At 36.8% G+C, this 22,867-nt stretch overlaps 1 protein-coding gene across 14 annotated transcripts in view; it reads right to left on the bottom strand.

Moving 5' to 3' along the window:
• SRRM1 (serine and arginine repetitive matrix 1) overlaps positions 1-22,867 on the bottom strand; it is a 31,152-nt gene that overhangs the window by 2,408 nt on the left and 5,877 nt on the right. For 2 of the 14 annotated variants that reach the window (XM_073233419.1, XM_017641586.3), the window contains 14 exons: positions 22,612-22,727; positions 21,106-21,309; positions 20,476-20,670; positions 20,079-20,198; positions 17,993-18,267; positions 13,425-13,505; positions 12,862-12,948; positions 11,339-11,483; positions 10,924-10,965; positions 7,575-7,685; positions 5,393-5,857; positions 4,622-4,817; positions 2,921-3,130; positions 2,466-2,552 (listed from right to left, as the gene is read on the bottom strand). In XM_073233419.1, coding sequence (XP_073089520.1) covers positions 2,466-2,552; positions 2,921-3,130; positions 4,622-4,817; positions 5,393-5,857; positions 7,575-7,685; positions 10,924-10,965; positions 11,339-11,483; positions 12,862-12,948; positions 13,425-13,505; positions 17,993-18,267; positions 20,079-20,198; positions 20,476-20,670; positions 21,106-21,309; positions 22,612-22,727 — 2,334 coding nt within the window. Of the gene's footprint in view, positions 1-1,784; positions 2,553-2,920; positions 3,131-4,621; positions 4,818-5,392; positions 5,858-7,574; positions 7,686-10,923; positions 10,966-11,338; positions 11,484-12,861; positions 12,949-13,424; positions 13,506-17,992; positions 18,268-20,078; positions 20,199-20,475; positions 20,671-21,105; positions 21,310-22,611; positions 22,728-22,867 lie in introns of those variants that run through there. The other 12 variants (XM_017641583.3, XM_017641580.3, XM_037017729.2 and 9 more) reach the window with 12 other exon arrangements.

Genomic DNA, 22,867 nt, shown 5'->3' with positions numbered 1-22,867 from the left:
GCCTTGGAGAAATCAACTTTGATGGGTTAAAGGTAAGAGCAAGGTGGCAGGAATGGCTAAAGCAGATTGGGGAGTGAAGTTGTCAAAGCAGATTCAACCCACTGCTACTGGGTCTTGCAGGCCATAGTAAAAAATCTGGATTTTACTGAGGCTGAAAGCAATCTGACAGCTTTGAGCAGTACTATGATCTGCCTTAGGTAGGAATGGAATGGCCTTTGTGTACCTGTGGACAACACTGCCACTAACAGTACTGACTCCATTTTGAGTGAATGAGGGAGACAGGTACTAAAATGAGAGAGAAGATCAGAAGATGGTATTAAAATTTTTGTTTTGGACATGTTCAGTTCAGTATACATTTTAGACATTTAAATGAACTTACTAGGTAGCTGAATAGGGAGGGGTCTAAGTCACAGGGAAGTTTAGATGGGAAAGGAACTAGACAAATCAATAAAAATGACATTTAAAGTCAAGGGACTAGGGATTAAATTTAGGGGGAGCGAACAAGGACAAAGAAAGACAAACTCTTAACCATTTCATATTTGGAAGGACCCACAAGAGATAAAATAGCTAGTGAGGTAGGTAAACCAGTATTGCATCTAGAAAGTAAAACCAGTGTAGCCTTCTAGAATCTAAGTGAAGGGTTTCAAAGGAGTAAACAACTGAGCCAAATCCTGCTAATAAGGCAAAGGAAGGAGAGCTGATGGTTCACTTTGGCACACGGAGGTTACTGCTAATCTTATGAAGAGCAGTCAGTCAAGTAGAAGGATGAAAGCCTTTGAATAAATGGGTCAGGCGAGTAAATGGACTGATGGAATGAATGAATGACCAGCTCATTCATTCATTGATGAGGTATTCAAGTTACCCTAGTGGCGTTCACATTAAGACACGTAGACTTTTCCTTTCTCCTTCTGCCTCAATTGCCAGAAATTATGATCATATCTGCCCATGTGTCAACCTGCTCAGCTTAAATTCACGGTGTCAAAAACTCCCTTTTACTTCTTTCACACACATGTTGCTTTTCTACTGTGTATGTTATCAACTTTGTTTCCTCAAATTATTCTGCTCTGCTAAACCTTAAATGCAAAAAATGACTCTTTTGTGGATAGCCAAACAGTACACACACACACACCCCTCTGGGGGTTGCTTCAGTCATTCCTTACCCTCACTTTCTAGAACGTGCCAGGCTCCATCTACCTTGGAGATTACAGACACTACTGCTCTGCCGATATATCCTTCTCGCCACCTATGCCTGGCTGGCCTGCTCTGTCCACTACATATGTTTCAATCAATCACTGTGTACTTTCTCTTCATTGCACTTACCACATTAATTATTAAAACACAAGACGGTAAAACAATCTCACCACCTTTTATTTCCTTCGCCCAACCCTTACTCTGCCAAAGGTGCCGAGGGGGTAAAAACGTAGGCACTGTAAGTTTTCTAAGATAGGTAGGTTTCTGGCAATATTGAGACAGGTAAGTAAAAGTGACTAGCCAACATTTTTAAATTTAGAAATTTATTCTGTTTAATCCACAAGCTTTATATAGCTTTAGTTTAAAAAAAAAAAAAAAAAACAATACCCCCCTCCCCCTGTCCCAAAAAACAGTGAAAACAAGACACTATTTCAAAGTCTGGGCCCTTCCAGCCTTCCAAATACAAGAGCTCTGAAAGTTGTATATACCAATTGGAAGAACAAGACAAATTATGAATGAAGCCATTACATTTCATCAAACAAAATTTTATATAACTGAAGGATCCTTTCTGGAACTAGTTATTGGCCTTACAAAAAAAAAAAAAAAAAAAACACAACAGAATAGAATGAAATTCCAGTGTTCCAAATGAACTTGTTACATGTCAATATAAACCCACAGTGTCCTGGCAAACAACATGCTTTCATTTTCTGTCTTATCTCGAGCTCGAGTCCTGATTCATTTCAGCAGAAACTCCACAGGCAACAGGAAAGAGTGTGGCATTAAAATGTTCATTTATACTTTTGTGGTAGTTCAACAGTGGTCTTATTTCTGGGAAAGCTTGCAAACCAAACAAGGTTGGAAGCATCATAACTTACATGGGTGCTAAGACTCAAATGAGAAAAAGTAAAGAAAGAAAGAAAAAATCTCTGGGAATAGTTAGGGGCATTTAAAGAAACCATAAGAATGCCAACAATATTTAAACCCCCTTTTTTAAAAAGGGGATTTTTTTTGGCTTAAAATATTTCACTTGAAATGAATTTATGTCAGATGTCAGCTGTCAATGAAAGAATGTCACTAATACACTGTGGACACCTTTTGCAATGTAAATCCATGCCCTTTTTTTTTACATGGTGAACTTCAACCTAGCAATTATTACAACAAATGTTATAGTCTAAAGCTCAAACACATTTTTAGCAATTTTGAAATTGAATCGCGTACAAACCAAGTAAAATTTACATCATAACAAACATTTCCACCTAAGACTGTGGGGACACCTGAGCCTTCCGCATTGATCTCAGGGCCTTTTCACGCAGGTGCTTTTCTAAGTCATCAAGGTTATCTTCAGCTTCACTTTCAGTCTCCTAAAAAAAAACCCAGAAGGTCTATCGTTAAGTCTTAAGACACTGGTGGAGACGTTGAGTACAGAACAGCATCAAACTGTAGTGGTGGCTGCACACCTCTATGAATACACTAAAAATCCTTGAAACGTACACTTCACATGGATGAATTAAATGGTATGTAAATTATATCTCAAGTTATTTTTAAAAATACACACTTAAGCTTTTTGACATTCATATTCTTATCCTTGGTCTTAGTAATGTCATTGAGAAACAGATCACAAGAGAGTGAAAAGCCAAGTAGCCAATTACTAGAAAAAAATATTTAGCTACTTCTCACAATCAAATTATTCAGCTATCTGTATCAACTGCCAGACAGTATCCATAAATACCTTCTTAGGCTCTGGCTCGGTCTCTGGTTCCTCCTGGGCTGATGTGGTCGTAGGAGCAGCAACTGCTGCAGGCGTTACAGCAGCCGCAGCAGCTGCGGCCACAGCCTTTTCCTTCTTGTGTTTTTTGTGCTTCTTGTGCTTCTTATCCTTTTTGTGTTTTTTGTCCTTCTTTTTCTTCTTTTTCTTTCCACCTCCTTCTGGGTCTGAATTCTGGAAACCCAGAAAAACAATAGCAATAAAATCTGATTAAAATTCTGTCCAACTGAACACTACCTCCTCAAGGGAGAAACTAAGTGGACACATTCCAGGATTTCATAAGGCTTCAGGGGAAACAAAGGGCCATAGCAGGTCAATACCAAGAAAAATATTCCTAGAGAGGCAACTGCACAGACAGCAAAGACACTCTCCATAGATTTATGAGTAGGAATGGACCTTAAGGCATTTGATTTCTGTAATCTTTCCCAACCAACTTCAAATGAAACCAAGTTTCCTAACTACAAGCTGATCTAGTCCCCAGGACCACATGCGTCGAGGCCCACCCTCCAGATGTAAGGAAAGTCAGCACATACAAAAAAACCCAAGTGTCTGAACTCAATGAGGCCGGAGATGAATTCTGGTTCCTAAACCCATTAACTACTGACTCAGACAAACTGCCTGACTTTTTCTGAGGCCTTTCTGTCAACATAAAATGGGTATAATAATCCGATAGAGCTGTCTTGAGGGTTAAAGCATCCACATTATCAGCCTACCATGTAGCAGGCTTCTAGTAAACACAGCTATTATTCTAAATATATGCTTGCATGAAGGCCGTATCTCTAGTTACCAACTGATTTTTCTCCTGTCTCTAGACTGAAAGTGGCTGGTTCCTCACTGCACATTTACCACATTTATGCAAAAGGCAGGCTCTGTTGTAACTGAATCTACTGTGTAATTCTTAAATCCCAACATTTCTAAGCAAACACTTAAGAATAGTTCGAACCCCAGTATTTTAATACCCCAATGATATTTAGGCTGGACAACGTAGTAACAAGAGTGTCCTTCTTACTTATGCAGCTTGCCAAAAGTTAAGACTGTAAGAGACAATGAAGTACTTCCATTCCATCTAGCATTTCAAAAGTTGCAAGGTTCATTTTTTTTATTACAAAAAACAATGTATTTCCACTGTAGGGAAAATAAGAGCACTGAAGTGTTGAGAAAAATTAAGAAAACTCATTATTTTCTTCCTACTGCATTGTTAGTTAACTATTGTTATATTTGTGGTATGTATTTTTTCCTTTATAAAAATGGAATCATACCAACAGACACTAAGATTAGAAATTTTACTGACTGTGTGATCTTAATGAAGTATCCCAAAATGTGTCAAACTTTAGAGAAAACAGCAAAAATAGTAAGCTACTTTTTCCTAGATAATAGATCATGGGTAATTTTTTTGTTTTTCTAGATTTTCAGTCTCATCTTCACCACCAAGTTTATAGAATTTAACAGTATTAGACATACTGCAAACTACTGAGGGGCTTGCAGTGAGGGGCTGAAACATTAAGCATGGAATCATAACCACTTAATTTGTGTCTCCTTGAAATCCATCTGAGCCATAGAAAATAATGCTCCTCTGAACTGCAAAAGACAAAAAAACCTTCTGATTCCAAGGAATGGCATACATACAAAAGACAGAAGGGATGTCCCAAAGGGGCAGACACATACCCTTGCTGGCGATGGGCTTGGTGTTGGGCTTTTAGCCTTTTTGACCGGTACCGCTGGTGACCAGTTGGTAGAGGGTGACTGAGACTGGACAGGGGATGGAGGTGCTGGGAGTTTTTTAGCTGCTGGCTCAGGAGATCCTGAGACAGATCGGGAGGATGAGACCCTCCTCACAGACTGAGGGCTTGGAGAGGCAGCCCTAGAAACAGAAGGAAAAACCAAACCATTTAGCATCTAAGAACCGAGATCTTTCCTAAGAGAAAACAACTAACTACTGTCAGACTAGGTCACAAACTTAAAATATTTTGCCCTGCTTAGTTTGCTAGTTGGTTTTACTGACACCTCAAACTTGTATCATCAAAGTCTCCTCATGAGTAGTTCAAGCCCTACAATCCTCTATCCATTCTGCTCATCATTCTTCCTGTATGAAATTAGTTATGCCAGTTCCTTATATTTTATTAGTGTTTTTATCTGTCTGAATATACACACGCAAATGTTCTATGTGCTACTTTAGAGTTTAGTTTTGCAAGCACACCCCTCAGTAGGCCTGATACTCCTAAGAACCAAGCAAAGTCCTATGGTATTTAGTTTAGGCCATAAGGCACTAGCCTGAAAATAGAAAAGGATCTGTTGAGAGAATCTAGAAACTGTCTTATAAGTTTGTATTCAGAGCTTGTTCTTAATTTCTCAGTGAAGGGGGAAAAAAGAAAGCTTCCAAACATAAAGACCTATGCAAATTAGTATTCCTAAACAAAAAGCAAAAAATATTTTTACTTTTTTGTTTTTTTGGGTTCCGGAGTCCTGGAGACTCTCCTAATGGGCCTAGTACTTGGAGATGGGGACTGCCTTCTTTGGGGTGATGATGATGCTCCTCTCCGAACAGGTGGAGGACTTGAAGAGGTCTGAGGAGCTCTAGGCCGTGGTGAGGGCGAATGGCGTTTGTTTGGTTGTGGCGACCGGGCCTCTCGGGTAGATCGGCTGGGGGATGACCCTTTCCTATGCTTCGATGACAATGAAGGCGAACGTCTCTTGGTGACTGGGGAGCTTCTTTGTTTGGGAGGCGGAGAATGGGAGACCCGACGCTTTGGTGGTGGTGATGGTGATGCCCTTCGTTTAGGAGGGGGAGGGGGAGAAGCCGTTCTTCTCTTTGGAGGTGGAGAAGGAGAGTATCTCCTCTGTATTGGAGGAGAGTATCTTCTCGGGGAAGGTGAACGCCGACGTGGGGGAGGAGAAGGAGTCCTAGAAAAAAACACATCATTAGCTGAAGTGTCCAAAAGGACAGTACAGAAATGCAAAGAAAACTAACCAACAGTTAGCACCAGGCAAAGGGAGTATATTTCTAAGTGGGAATGCTATGCCTTTATCCTCATTTAAAGTATAAAAAAAAAATTATGTAGTAAATTTATCTTAGATGACTACAAAATACGACATTCTGGTTAATGTAGAAATTTACAGTTGTCAGAATGAATTCAAATATGTCACAAGTCATTAACAACCCATATGGAATCAACTTAATGTTTTTCAAGAAGAGAATCTTTCATTGCTTTCAGGAAACTGAGCATCCATTATTATAGCAGGACTCGCTCAATGTGGTCAGTCTCAGGCAGTGTGCTTGAAAGCTCTCCCATGGGGTGCCCTCCCTGAATTGGCACCGGGACTCAATGCTTACAGTTTACTTGCACAAGCTTTTAGAAGATACCTCTGTGCTCCCACAAGACAGACTCTATCTTAAAAGACCACTTTTCAGTGGAAGTCTACTGCCAGGCAGAATACTTCAGTGTGAAAAGTCCAGCCTGGCTTTCCTCTTAATGCTTAATTCCTACACTACCCTAACCTGCTTCTTAGGAATTAAGACCTGAATATAAAATTCAGTTCCAACTGTCTAATTTACTTCTGAAATGTTCAGACTTGGAGCTCAAAATGCTTTCCTGCCTAGAATCAGCTTTTCAATAGGCCATCTTTTAGTCAGTATGGTAGAATGCATCTCCATTTCTGCCCTTGTGCAATTTAGTAACTGAATCTCCATTTCCTCACCTGAAAAATGGGAATACCTCTACCAAGTTAGACCATCTTAAGGAATAGAGCTGAAGTATATAAAGTACCTATCACTTTACCTGGTACTTAACAGGTATTTAAGACAGGCAGTAGCAATTGTATCACTTGGTAATATACTTGAACAAAGCCATTACAAATTTCTTCCCAAGTTTTATTTTGAAGTCATTTTAGAATTACAGAACTGCAAAAACAGTGGAGACTTACCACTTCTATCTTATAACCATAGAAAAATGATAGAAACTATGAAATAAACCTCTGTACTAACAAGGTATTAACTAAAATACCAATACAACATCAGTTTTCCACTAAATACTCTTTTCTGTCCCAGGATATAAAAACCAGGATCTTACACTGCATTTAGTTGTCACAAGTCCTTAGTTTGTGCCAATTTTATGACTGTTCCTCAGTTTGCCCTTCAAGATTGACATTTTTGAAGAGTACTAGTCAGTAACTTTTATGATGCCATTCAATTTGGGTTTGCCTGATAGTTCTTAATACTCAGACTGAGATTCCCTATAATTGGTAAGGATACTACAGAGGAATCCAGGCATATGGGATGCCATTCTATATTACTGGGGATGTTAACTTTGATTCATCAAGTTAAAGAGGTTATCTGCCAGGATACTTCTCCATTGCTAATGGTTTTCCCTTTGTAATCACTAAATAGAAACAGAAATTCGTATTTCCATTTATTTAACACCATTACTGATATGTGATTTATATACCATAAAATTCACTTTCTATTTCTAGAGATTCATGCATTCTGAACTTTCTGTATAAATGGAATTATATAATACTTGGTGTTTTGTAAATGGCTGAGCAATGCCTCTATTAAGGTATTTTGATCATGAAGATTCAAAGTTGCTTTAATCAACTCCAACTAACACCTTCAATAAAATACCTTCGTCGTGGTGGTGGCGTGGGAGACCTGCGCCGCCGGGGAGGAGGAGCAGGGGAGGGAGAACGTCGTCTTCTGGTGGGTGGCGGGGAGGGACTTCTCCTCCGTCTACCACTAAAGCAAAGAATAATTACAGTTGAATCTGAGTCAGTAGCATTTATAATTAAGCAATCCAGGTAACAGGTTCAATCACCATCAACCCCAAGTGCAACTAAGTACTCCACTCCTTAGAGCAGTATTCTTCAAACTACAGGTCAAGACCAGTAGTCAAGACCCTACGTGAGAACTAGCATTTTAAAAAAAATAGGAAATCAGAGTGTTTAACTTGTGGTAACGGTAAATTTTGTTTGGTCGAGTCTTTGTTTCAGTATATAAATAGGCAGTCTGGGTCATGATACAAAACATTCTTAACGTGATGCAGTGTGAAAAAGCTGGAGAACACTGGTGTGTGTGTGTGTGTAATAGGAGAAAGGGATAAAGACGCACAAACTTCCAACTATGAAATAATAATGGAAATAAAAGTACAGCACAGAGAATACAGTAATATTGTAGTATCTTTGTATGGTGAGATAACTACACTTTATGTAGTGAGTGTTCATAATAATGAAATTATCAAATCACTATGTTGTACACCTGAAACCAATAAAGTATTACATCAACTATACTTCAATTTTTCAAAAATGAGGCTTAAAAAAAGTTTTATATACTAACTAAAAACACTATCCCAAAGCAAAGGACCAAAGTTGTCTGAGCACTAAAACTATCATTGGGAGAAATGTGGTTAAACTATAATACGTAAATTTTACTTCTGAGCTCTTAACACAAAAAGCAGAAATGAAAAATAGGATTACATCAACTGGATCAAATCACAGCAATTCCCAAAACAACTATTAAAATACACACCAAACCAGTTTGCCGCCACCTTCTGGCTAAGTTGGCATATACAAAGTAGTCAAATAAGGTGGTTCTTAATTTCTTTTAATTACAGGATTGATGGTGCCTGTGTATCTGTATTTCCTGGTCTTGGCTCTCTTTTAAAACTAAGAAGAGCTCTGTTAACAAAACAGAGAAAATTCTGAAATTCATTAAATTTAGTTTTCAATTTAAATTTGTTTATGCCTTATGGGAGTAAGACTTCACTTTGAACAGATTTAAAATATAATCTATGAAAGGCAATATATCAAGACAGATAAGCTTCGGGTGAAATGACATGTGGACTCCAAACTATTCATTACAAGAAAGGGCAGTAAAGGAGAAGCCAGCCACTTTACTAGCAGGATTAATCGGAGAATTATGGGATCCGAATAAACAGGGCAACTATAGTATTGTTTCAGCAGATAATGATGTCAAATAGGAAAGACATTTGAGTTTTAACTTAAAAAAGAAAACAAAGGTTCATACTCACAAACTTTGAGATGCGGTGATATAATGCAGAACTCCCATTATGTTATCAGTAGGTATAATAGCATAGGAGGCTTCTAGTATAATATGGCTTCCCTTTAAAGATATTCTAATTTATATAACCAAACTAACATAACTTAAGGAGTTGCCAGAAGAGCTGATAAAACACTCATAACTGGAGTCTGGATACCACATGACTATGACCTCAAGGCTAGAGTTTCCTACCTAGGCTGATAGAGCACACATTTCAGGGATTCAAAGAAAAAAAAGGCTAAGCATTTTCTAGTTATGCTGAATACTGATGCCAAGCCAAACCTTCAACTATGTGCAGAAATTGCTGAGTAGGGAACTCTCCCTCCACATTGTATAATAATCAGTTTTAGTAAGCCTTAATATGTGAGGTAGCCCACAGTCCTCAAATATGTAGGAACAGAAAAGTCTTATCAGAAGGAGTCAGCTTGCTATCTCTGCAGTGACCTCTTCAGGACAACATCACTTCAATAGCAGTGCTGGTAATGAAGACAGTTAAGTTATAGATGTGACAACTGTGTTTGTACACTGTGTATGATCAAGATACCATACATCATTTAAGTTAATGAGTGTTCGATACCCAAACACAAGTGTCCAAGAGCATAGAAAATGTTGCATTTTTCAATGTATAAACTTTACATATAAAATATTTGAAACTAGGCTGTATTTTCCTTCTTAAAAATACAATATTGGAGCATCATTCCAAATAATTATTTCACCATCTCTAAATCCTAGACACCTGATGGCAATTCTAATATCATTAAACCTGAGGCCACCAGTACAACTTGACTACCTTTCTGATGAGGAGAAACAATTCAAAAACATCCTGGAGCAGAGTAATGAACATTAGTGCTGACTTCACTGTTTTGAGAAGACAAATCTCTTTCTAATACAGAGAAGTATTTTCATAACGTTGAGGGATAAAAAGAAAACATCTTACCATTAACCTGATTTTGTAAAGCATGTTTTTAGCTGCTGTACTAGCAATTTCACAGATGCTAGGGGTTAATTATAGTTGGGATCAGAATACCTTATCATATAAATTTATCCTTTATTTAGTTTTTATTTTTTATTGTCTATTTTTAAGTTACTATAACAGCACAAACACACTACTTTGCTTCATTACAATCACTGGCTCCAAAGAACCTTTCCAAGAAAACACTTTTATTGATTAATGAGACTACCTAAAACTACATGGCTTCAAAAACCCAGGTATAAAGAGGACAGAAAATATGACAGTTCCAAGGAGGATAAGTACTTAGAAATTTAGTGGCAGCTAACACTCTAAAAAGCAGACTAGTGAATATAGTCTAATGGCACAGTATAATGTCAATGGCACAAGTCCAAGATCTAGCTTTGTCACTTTGTAACCCTAAAAACTTAATTTTATTACTTCCAGGCCTCTTATTTTTCACTTAATGAGGTAGGCCTGAATTAGAGATTTCTACATACAGTTTGGCTCTAAAATGTTAGTTTTATAATCACACAGGCACTGATGTTCAAAAAAGTTCAATAAATACACGTAATACATGTAATTCATCTTCCTACTATAGAAAACACTGAACAGGGCCAAAGCCTTACATTCATTTTTTATCTTTTTAAAGTCTCAAGTTTTCTTGCCTTCCCTAAGGTCACCACAAAGTTCCTCCCCACTAAATCTAAGGAACTATTATTATCTCTTAGAAAATATCCTCAGACACCATAACTGCACAAAAATCTAAGTTCAAATGACACCAAAATGAACATGTGTACAGCTCTATCATTAATTTGGTGTGTCAAGAAATGTAATAAACCCAGCAACTTAGGAAATTTCCCCACAGCGATAACCACTGCATACCTAAGGAATGGGACTGCTAAACAGTAAATACAGTCACAAAATTTTGACATGTAACCCTAATTTACAAAGTAGTGTCTAACCAACCTTTTAGTCATTGGCGATTGCCATCGCTTTCCCATCTGCATCCTGAGAGCAGTGGAGAAAAACAAATGTCAAGAATTCCATTCACCAAACTATTTGCTTCAATGGAGATACATATTTTTTTAATGTTCAAAGATGTTCAGGAGTTAATGCTATGATTCAATTGGTTTATTCTTCTAGTCATATAGACATATGACATATGGTATGGTATAAAATTTACTAAGATCTCATTAAGTAGTAATAACCACCAGATAAAAGTAAAGCAAAGCAAACCCCCAAAACAAAATCTGACCATCTCTTTCTGTGAGTCCTTGAAGTTAACCCAATTCTAAAATAAGCCCACAGCTATCCCTTAAAGTTATAAAGTTTCATCACAATCACAAAACACCAGTGAAAGCTACTGAAGAAACAACATTACCGAGGAGAAGTCTCTTTCTGGCGCTTCCGAGGTGATGGAGAGGCACTCCGGGAAGGTGAATGTCTCCGCCGCCTGCCTACCTCACCGTTCTTCACATGGGACCTCTTGGGTCGCTCATCTTCTGAGGAAGAGGAGGAGCCAGAATCTATAATTACACAACAAATAATTACAGTAGGCCTATGCTTAAAACAGTCTGTCCACTCTGAATCTAAGCAGATGGACTGTCCAGATCAACAAGCCAAATCCACTAATGTAAGTGAGCATACATATAAGTCACCAGTTCTGAACAAAGGTAATATCAATGTATGTTAAGTGACCTGAAAGCCAAGCATAAATACACATCATCATTATTATACAATTATGTCATTTCCACAGCACAACCCAAGACACAAATGTCCCTTAAGAATTGAGTGATTTTCCAAATAACTAAGTAAAGCTTAAAAAGCATCTCAAGGAGTTATTTGATTCTTGTTACTCTCAGCACTTTTAAGAGTACTGAAAGTCTCAACAGGGTCTGAATAACTAACTTCCATATTCCGAGCATTTATCAAGCAAATATATGTGACATTTCCTATAGGCATAGCAGCACATGTCCAGGACTCAAGGAGTAATTTCAATTGTTTGCACAGTTTCCTTAACTTAAAATAACTAAGAATTGTCCCCAAATGTCAAAAAAAATTTAAAACAAAGTCCGAAGTACCGAAAACACCCAAGACCTGTATGCATTTCTTTCAAACCTTTCCATTATCAATCTCATCTCAAGAAAGTTGCAAAAGCTGAATAGCTTTTAACTGACTGAACACCATGGTGGGGTGCTTTGGTTTCCATTTGACTATTGAAAAGCAAAGATAGTACTCAAATAACTGAGCTAATAAAAATCAGAACATCTGGTTTAAAAATGAAGTTTCTATGCACATTGCTTTTAATTCAGAAATTCCACTTTTAATTATTATTTTATAGATAAACAAGTACACACACAAAAAACTATAAACCACCTAAATGTCCAAATCAGTGAATGGCTCAATAAACTGTAATATTATTATAATTAAAAAACTGCCACAGCCAGTATAAAGTGAGGTAGGTAAGAACAGAGAAAAATGTCTAGAGAGATTATGTTAAAAAGGCAGGAGACAATCTACAGGCTGAGCATGTGTGTTTTCTTTTTTTTTCTTTTTAAACTACCGATGCTTCTATGTGCACAAAAATTCCTAAATAAAAGCTTTGGAAAGTTAAGACTGGGAACTGGGAAAAGTAGTATTTTTCCAGTTGTACATCCTCTTTTCATTTTAACGTTGTACCTAAAGATCTTTTACTTTTATAACGACTTACAAGAAATTTAAGTTTTAAGGAAGGACTTGAAACCAAAATCCAGAAAGTTAACATTTCCTCCCTGAATCTCTATGTAGGCACGAACACATTTCTCCTAAGTACACTCACTGCACTGATGGGTATTTACATCTTAAGTATTTTTTTATTAGGAAATGAAGATAGAAAAAAGAAAAAAATTTAATCTGTGTTCATACCAGATGAAGACTGCTGGTTCTGTCGTCTATACTGGCGTCTCTGCTGCACAGAATCTGCTGCAGCCATTTTGCCACCTTTATCTTCTTCTGAAAGATGGATGCATTTAGAAAGTGTTTCTTTAGTTATGCATACTGAAGATTTAACATATCGGAGACGGAAAATGTTCTCTTAAACCTTTATTTGGCTGGCTCAAGCAATACAACTACTCTATTTTTTACAAGGAAGGAGGTAGGTGAAATGCCAATTTAATGCATATTTAGACTATTTTCCCTAAATATAATAAAAATAAACTTAGGCATTTGCTACAGGTCAGACTGGGTACCAAGCACTTATAAACATTATTTCAGTTCATCAAAAACATTGTCACCCCCATTTCAGAAATAAACAAGGCTCAGATAAATTAAGTAAGTAAAACAAGAAAGAAAGCAGTTAAGTAGTGGAGCTGGGGGTTTCAAAACATGCTGGTCTGAATTCTAACCACTAAGCCATATCCCACAAATTGAAGGAGATGATCAAATGTACAACAAATCCAATTCAACTTGACAAAACACACAAATCTTACCCGATTCAGATAACTCTACTTTTCTAGGCTTGGGTGCTGGTGAAGGAGACTCTCTTTTCTCAGTACCTTTATGTTTTGTTACTAAAAAGAGTTAGGGAAAGAACATTTACATACAAGAAATAAAAAAAAAAGCTACATATTAAGACATTTTAATAATACTAAAATGGTTGTTGATAATTTTTAAATTCCTGTAAGACTGTATTGTCATTACCTAAAGCTGCAGCAGTAATTTTTAAATGTTTGGTGAAAAAACTATAATGATTTTCAAATCTTGAGATTCCCCCAAGGTAACAACAGTGAAGAGAAATTGGGAGCTGTTGTTTCTGAGTAGAACATGCTTTATGCTACGTGTAACAATGTGTATGCTACCCCACAACCCAAAACACACACAACTCAACTATGGAGGCCTCCTCAGTGTAAGCTTTCAAGCACTCACTACAGGTTCAGAGAAGTAATGAAGATGATAGATGATTAAAAATAAACCTGATAAAACTTTGAGAGAAAGAAATCTTATCTGGAGAAGAGGAATGAATTAGCTAGTCACCCATGAGGTGGCTGTTTATGCACAACCTTCACAATAACATGAGGGGTTTAAGCTATATAAAAAAAGAGACCTTCACAATGAAAAATAATTCAGTTCTAAGGCTGGAAGACTCTTTCCAAGCTAAGAGCTTACAGAAAAAAGCAACTTGAGATATACCTAAGGTAGTAGGAAAGCCATGGGTAGTTATGAATTATTTAGCCTTTCCCAGTTGCATGGAAAATTATTATGGCAACTGCTTTTTGTATGCATGCTGTATTATTAAGTCCTGTTAGGCACTACTGCTAGTATCACTGCCATTCTTTCTATAAGAGAAGAAAATCTGAGGCTTAAAAATAAGTAACTTCAACCAAAGTCACACAAGTAATTTAAGTGAGTTAAGATCTGAACCCCAAGACTCTTCCTAGGGCATAGGCTTTAATTTCCAATGATTACTAGCTCTATTATTCATCCATTGCTTTAACTAAAATCAGACGTATCTACAGGTAAAGTCATTAATCTGAAACATCATTTGAGAATATCCCTCTAAGAACTAAACTTGAAGACAGTATGATCCCTGCAGGATCCTTATACCTGTTTTGTTTGATTAATTACCATGGGATGTTTGACCTAGAATATACACATTTCATTTGACGGACACAAAATTCCATAAAGGCTTATTCTAAGAAGCAGTAACTTACAGAGTTAGTCATCTACAACAGCAATGTCATCTTTGCTAAAGTAGTCCAACTGAAAAATTTACCACTATACTTTAAAAATAACCAGCATTTTATTAATGGTTCTACCTAAGTCTTTTGTACAAACCACTGGATTGGGTAAAGAATGGTTGACAACTCTTAATTATGAAATACGGTAGCAAAAGTTCACTTAAAACTTGTATTTTAACAAATTCAAAGACATGAAATACAAAATTTTTAAGCATTGAGGCTATTTTTCAGGTCAGTATTCTCCATCTTTAAGCATCTGTTAATTTTCAATTCTTGACAAATTATAAGGCATCTAGTTACCTATAAACCCACATGTCCAAGTTACCACTTTAAAGAACTGGATTCCAAACTGTTTAGATGTCAGAATGTATTTCCCTCTATGAAACATTAAAAACGTGGTTATGTTTGCAACACAGTTGGCCAATGCCTACTTAGTAACTATTCATTATTTAGTTTTCCATGGAAATTTAAGACATTTGGAGTTTTATCCTAGTTCACTAATTAATGGATTAGCTAAAGTAGTCTTTAATTATTAACAATATATTCATTAGAATATATTAATATAGAAAACTATCCATTATATACCCCTACTCTCAATATGACTGAATCATAGCATTATTAACATTATAATTAATGTTAATATTTCACCGAAGTTTGTCCAGATGAGATTTTATGGTTTAGTTTGTTTTTAGTTTACTAATGTTGTTAGTATTCAAGGGACAAAGCATTCTAGCATGAAGACAGAATCTTCTAAGTCAACTGAAAAACCAGGATCTTAAATTTAACTTCAACTGTCCTATTAATTATTAATCTCCCAGACCTGCCCAAAGATCTCGGGTAGATAACTCACTATGTGACCAGAATTAGTAAAATCACTGAATACCTACCTACAGAACACAATTTATATGCTAAATTGATCTAAACTAAAAATTATCACTACCACCATAGATACAGATCCTCTGTAAACATACTTCATTAATGTACCAAAATTGGATGCCAATTTAACTGCCATGTTTATTACAAAATGCTTTCCAAAGACCCTATCACATGAAAATGTATGCTATACTCCAAATAACTTCCCTCTAAGTTCTCCCAAACACTTCCTGCCTCCTTCCCACTCCACTTACCAGCTACCAACAGCAGGACCTTAAGGCCGGTGACTATGACATGAAATACAGAGGTAAAATCGATTACATTTCACTTGTGTCACTGCTCTTTAAGCCATGGAGACTGAATAAAAGGAATTTCTGAATGCATACTATCAAGTACATAAGATAAACAATTTCATCCTGCCCTCTTCCAGCAATCAAGTCATTTTGGAGTAGGAAAGCTGGCCAAAGTATAGAACTTTCAACTGGGAATGAGAACCCAAATTCTATTCTTGGTTGGTTGACCCTGACCAAATCACTTAGTGAGAACCTGTTTCCTGTTGACAATTTCTGAGTCTTTCCTAGCTCTGAAATTTGATCACAAAGGACTGGGATCATTTTACTATAAAAAGTTATTTCCAAATGGCTAAGAGAGTCAATGTTCAGCTTCAATGGACACAAGGCAGCCTCTCACTACACTGCCTAACAGTGGGCCTCTGGTTGGGTTTTGTTTTGGTATAGAAGATCTGTCTTGGAATCCACAGGAAAAGAGATAGTCCTAGTCTTCCCAGTGACTTGTTTCTGAATAGCAGTGACCTGCTCTCCATGACAATGTATCAAAGCAAGAGACTGGTACCTGTGCAGACTCTTAAAAAGATAACTAATAATCTTCAGAACAGCTTATCTTAACAAGGACTCGGCCCTCTGGTTCAAGTACTTTAATTACCCTTTGGCCGTATGATGTAAATAGAAAAATCGTAACTTGATGTTTTTGCAAAGTAACAGGTGGGAAACAAAATTTTTTCACTAGAAAGCTTTCTGGCTCCACATAAAGGAAAAAAATACTCAGAAATACAAACACTTAATAGGAAAATAAACAATAAATCAGGACAATGGGCATTAGATTTGGACATGGTGACTAGAACCCATGGACTGCAATTTCTCAATTCTGAACAAAAAGTAATATGGGATATGAGGTTATAAAAATAAGCGAGCCTATTCCCCCCACCCACCCATACTTCAATTAAGTCAGAACCTAGAAGACCTAAAGGTTTCTCTATGCTTATCCAGCTGCCTATCTGGGTCTAAGAACCAACGCAACAAAAATGACCATAACATTTAATTATTTAATTACATACCACAAAATTAGCCTGTTAAAATTCAGAAACTAATCTATGTCACTCTTTATGGATTACCATTTACTTAACAGATTACAGATCTGCCAGTCCCCCTCTCACTCAGTTAGCTTGTCTATATCTCACTGTTAAGAGTTAAAAAAAAAAACAGTATGGCAAAATTCATCTTTTTAAGTATTACCACATTGCAGGGTTGGGAGGAGAGGTGGAGCAGCAGGGTGCTAACTGAAAATCCTAATCTCATCAAATTTTTAAAAATACATAAGTCAACATTTTTTCCATTCCCATTTTCTACATTTCTAACCTGAAAATGTGACCAGAGCAACCCCAGTAGATATTAGCCTATAGATTGTTCCCTAAAATCTACTTACTATAGCAGCCTTTAAGATCTTCCCCTTCTCCCACTACTCACCTTTCAGGCTGTCTGTATCATTTCAGCCCTAAGCAACAAAGGCCTGAATCAAACAGCTCCTACAGTTTCTCTCCATGTGTATTTAATGCTAAAGGAACAAACCCTAATAGACCACAACCTTCACTCAGACTAACATAGCATTCTACTTGCCTGGCAGGATCACCAATCATTAATTACCAGAAATGTATCTGCAGAATAAAGTATTTTAAAATTTAGAAGAACTGTTTAGAGCCTAAATCAAAAAATAAATCAGCTTTTAAAAGGACACCACGTCCTTCCCTAGGGAGCACAATGTGGTTAAGAAAGAATTAAAACAGAATATGAAGTCCTCAAGTAAGATATCAAACAAAAAAATCTCCAGGGAAAATAGTTAATTGGTCTCACAGCAATAAAATGACCCTTTATCATGACGACACAATCTTCAGTACTACCCCAACTCAAAGAGCCCATGGCTAGTAATATATTTCTCCACCTACCCAATGCCAGAGGGCACTTTTACATGTAAACTCTCCTTTAACAAACCCTAAGAACTTAAGGCAGGAAAGAAAGGTGTGCCTCTGAGCAAATTCATAAATATGACCCAGCTACTTCATATTTTGAAGGGAGAGGGGGCAGCAAAAGGGCTAGGCACTCCTATAGGCAAATGAAAGAAAAAATATAATTTTTATGTGTTTGATTTTTTACCTTTACCTGAAGTTCTCCCTGGAGAGACAGAAACACGGCTTTTTCTTGTACGGTTAGACTGCTGGGGTGTTGGGGAATGACGCATTTTTGGCGGTGGAGTTGCTGGAGGTGATGGTCTATGCCTTCGCCTGGGAGGACTTGTTGAAGGAGATAACCTACGAGTTTTTCGAGGAGGGCTGGATGTCCTCTTAGGAGGCTTCTTTGGTGGCGACCGGGAACGAGATGAAGAGGATGATGAGCTACTCCCAGACAAGGATGCTGATGAACGCCTTCTTCTGTGGAATAAAGTATTCATGTTCACTAACTGCATACTTACGAAGGATGACCTTACAGGCATGGACAGTTTAACAAAAATACAGCTATTTTTATCCAACTTTTGAGTTTATGTAGCTAAGCATATAAATGAGTCTTTAAAACACGGGGAACAAAACCATAACCTAGAACAGGAAACAGCTAGTTCTAAGACTAAATATATACAAATGACTTATTCTGATAAATGCTTCTGTTTGAGTTGTCTTTCCAGTTATAAATTATGTCAAGTGCTGTAATACAATAACGAGTCTCTTTCTTCCTTAGAAATGGTATCAGTGGAGTTTGCATACAAAATTTGGGTGGCAAAGTATTTTCCATCTAATAATACAACCTCAAGCAAACTTTAGGTTGCTTTTTTTAAGGAGATGTGCACGATTAGGAATTCATTTAGCTACATAAACTTAGAAGCAGGGGCCTCTCGAATTCTGCGGCAAAATTTGTGGTAAGTTCTGTTGCAATTATGTGTACCTGCAGAATTCACCTTTGGCAGAAGAATTCCTGAGAACCTGAAAAAAAGAAACCCTACCTTAAGTGTGAGATAAAAACTGGCTGAAAGGGAATCTTACACAATCTGCAAAATACTTTGACTGCTAAATGGCTCAGTAAGCACAATTGAAACATGCTGTTTGCAAAACTCCAATAAAGAAATAGCTGTTTCCACTAATCTTGAACTAGAAAGCACCGGCATTACTTTTCACCTAAGGAGGAATAATCAATTTTCGAAAAGTGTGATGCCTAAACTGGCTGATCATGTACATAACTAATCTCACTAGTAGTAACATCAATTCTGCAATTTTTTCATAGTTACAAAAACGGTCCATATACTTTGACAATCCTCCGCCCCCAACAAGTATTATCTTACTTAAAAATATGGGACTCTGAAAAACTTCAGACTGCAGAAACAAACAAAAATTATGGAGCTTATTATTTACTCTTTATCCCCAAGTTGACTTGGTCCCCTAAAAACAAACCTTCAAGACTCACACAGAAAATTCCATCTTAAGTATAATCTGAAGCACAATTACCACATTTCCTTCCAAGAACAGGTGAAATGCATTGTCAAGGAGGCACAAAACTTTGCCACCAGTGCACTCCCCTGCTAGTTGGAGCAGAGGTAGCAACATATCTTTCTGTTAAAAGTGATCCAAACATTTCACCTTACGCTAGTTTTAAAAATGATTTTAAAAAATAAACGTTGGTACTGACATGGTTACTTTTATGCCTCATTTCTTCAAAAATAACCACAAAGCAAACTGCTTTATATAAAACACAGAATTGGTATTATGGGGTATTTTCAATTTATGTTATATCTGTTCAAATTGTTTATTATAAGCACTCATTTTTATAAGAAAACCCATAAAAATAATATAATGTAAGTGGATTATTTTAATATTGGTAGAAGTAGCTCATCAGCTCTATAGTCATCTAGTTTTCAGAAACCAGTGGTAGTTAAAAGCCAAAGGAAGAGGGAAGGTGGCCAACTCCCTTACCTGGTACGATTTCTTGATGGGGTCTGAAAGGGTAAAAATTAACACCAACTATCACTAAGATACTTTCTGAAATTTTTATGTATTTCCCAACACTAGACTAGACTTTTTTCACTGCACCTGCAAGAGTTACACCTCAAATGAGATACTCTCTTGGTAAGTGTTATTATCTAATATCAAATCATGAGAACTTTCTTCCAGGGAGACATTAATTCAAAGATTAGCTTAAAATAAATGTATGGTGCACTTTCATACACCTGACTTTTCCAAATTAAAAAACAACTTACCGTCTCACTGGAGATCTGCTCCTTCTATGCCTTGGTGGAGGAGGCATTCGTCTTGGTGGAGTTCGTCGTCGAGGAGATGGCCGCCTTCTAGGGCTTGGCCGCCTTCTAGGTGAGTATGATCTACCATAACAAACAGAATTAGGACCCACATATATCAGGAGCAAGGAATGAATTCCCTGACATCATTTTCTCAACACTACATTTAAAAAATGAATTTCAAGGGATACTTATGGATGTATTTTATGCTATCAGAAAATGTCTTTAAATTCTCTCTGTAAATCCAAAGACTAAGTTTTATTAAATGTTTTCTACTGCTTTGAAATTATTTACCTAATTCTACCTAGGAGAGTAGCACATAAAACCTAAAGTCTACGCAGACCTTAAAGCCACAGCTCACCTGGATCGGGATCTATGGCGCCGTCTAGGTCGAGTATGAGAAGGAGAGCGAGACCGTGTCCGAGATCTTGATTTGGAACGTGACCTAGACCTTGGTCTGGCTTTCTCCTTTTCCTTTTCTTTTTTGGAATTTTTCTCTGGAGAAGGTTCTTTAGGCTCTGGTACAGGTTCAGGCTTGGGAACTTTCAGGATGTCACTATAGAAAAAAAAGTTTTTTTTTTTTTTTTTTTACTAACTCACAATATAATGATATAATAAAGTTATTCCTCTTCAAACAAAGTTGAAGACCTTTCCCTCAGTTCAAAAGATTACACATCAGTGAAATCCAGTGAAAAACTAACAATTCCAATCACAGACCTACTTTAAAGGAGCTAAGTTTTGGCAATATTGGGAGGGAAAAGCAAGTTACATTACTAAAATATCTGAAGAAATACAAACAACAGAAGGCAATGGTCACCTTTGGGGCATTTTACTTACACTCTCCTATACAATTTCTACTTCTTTTCAACAAATTAATTTTATAGTAAAAGGACAATAATCAACTTTTTGTTTATTCAACTCAGGTATGTTATTTGCAGCCACTTAATAATAGCCTACAATTGTATCCTTAAGTGAATTTTTATGTACTTGCCTAGTAGAAGTGGCCTCCTGTACTGAGGGTTCTTTTACTTTCACTGACGGTTCTGGGAGCTCTGGAGTTTTCTCCTTCTTCTCTGGAGCAGGGGAAGGACTCCGGCTCTTGGTTCTGTGACGGGGAGATCGAGAATGACTGCGCTTTCTCTCTCTCCTGACAGGAGAAGATCGTCTTCTAGGGGAAGGAGATCTGGATTTGCGTCTAGGATGAAAGCAATTTTTTTCAGGTTTTTGAATAAAGCAGATTGGGAGAGAGAGTCAAAGGAAGAAGTGAGGAGTGATCTTTTTAATTACACCATGATGTTTATACCTTAGAAATTCCCTTTGTAAGTAAGATACCCTATCACATTTACTTAATAGGGGAAGGGCTAAGAGAAAACCAGAAAGGCCAGCAAATAAGGGATAAGAACCTTCTCCAGTATGCCAGTTATAACAGAGGGAAGCATTGACCTGGAACTCTAGATTTAAGTTCTTATCATTCCCAGAGATATGGAGACAAAAAGACCTACTTTGCAAAGGAAGAAGATGCTGCTTAAATGAGATATTCCCTAATAGCTAATCAATCCAATAAAACATAAGAGTTTAGACCAGACAGATCCCACCAGATTTCATCAGGTAGAGTCTAGGTATTCCAGAGAAATCACTAGTATAATTAAAGCAATATGCTCTTCAGATGAGAAGAGAAATACATCTAACTGTGTAAGACTGCTTTTTTGGAAGACAAGAAGCTCCTTTTCTTTTTCCCTTAACTTGAAGTAAAACAGTAGACCTGGTTCATCAACAGTTAAATAGTAACCACTATGGTATGTGCTTAACTTTAGAAATAGTGCTGCTTCCCTGTTAAGTAGCTTTTAACATCAAACATATAAACTAAAAAGGACAAAGAAATTACCTTCTCCCTTTATTAACTCCAGATTTATGAAATAAACAGAACCCTCAAAATGAAAAGCCTAATGGGATTCTCACCTTTCACCACAAATACAGTAGAAGCTGAGTCGTGGTTTTAAAATGGGAACCTAACCATAGTCTCATTGGAAGGAAGAAGAGAATAAATAAATGATCTGTTTTGGGTTCAGTACAACCATCTAAGAAAAGCAGAACAGGGAATTAGGTAAGTATAAAATGAAAGACTAATGGTACAGATTTCTAATAAAAAGAACATGGAAAGAAAAAAAGGAATTGGAGAACATTAAAATAATAATTCAAATTAATTAAATGATAGTTAAATAAAACACTATGAAGACAAGTGCAGACTTTGATTTAGGAATTAACAGTTGAGTAAGTCACTAAGATTTGAGAGACAACTGTCAGTTAAACGGTCTCAAGCAAAATTGAGGTATTTTAGTTCAGAAGAAAGCCATTAATTCACCATGAAAATTGTATGTCAGAAGAAATTTCCTAAATAGAGGTTAGCTTCCTTTTTAACCATGTGATTTTCTACACTCAAAATACCTTAATACCTAGCATACTCATAAAACATCGGTGTGCATCCACTGCATAGTACCTTCTTGGGCTTCTAGATCTCTCCCTTTTTTCTCTGCTGCTTTCTTTTTCTTCCTTATCCCTCTTATCTTTGTCTTCATCTTGCTTTTTCATAGATGCCAGCTTTTCTTGCTCAATCTGCAGAGAAGTTTCCAAAGTAACATAGATAAACATCTAAGATCAACAGGCACACATTGATGCTTAATAAATACTTGCTGAAAATTAATCCCTAACAGCTGACCTAAAGAGAACTACTCTTTTCCAGTTTACTTAAAAGA

Source organism: Manis javanica, chromosome 4, assembly GCF_040802235.1.
Source record: "Manis javanica isolate MJ-LG chromosome 4, MJ_LKY, whole genome shotgun sequence".
Lineage (NCBI taxonomy): Eukaryota > Metazoa > Chordata > Mammalia > Pholidota > Manidae > Manis > Manis javanica.
This window is presented reverse-complemented; position numbering and strand designations above follow the sequence as displayed.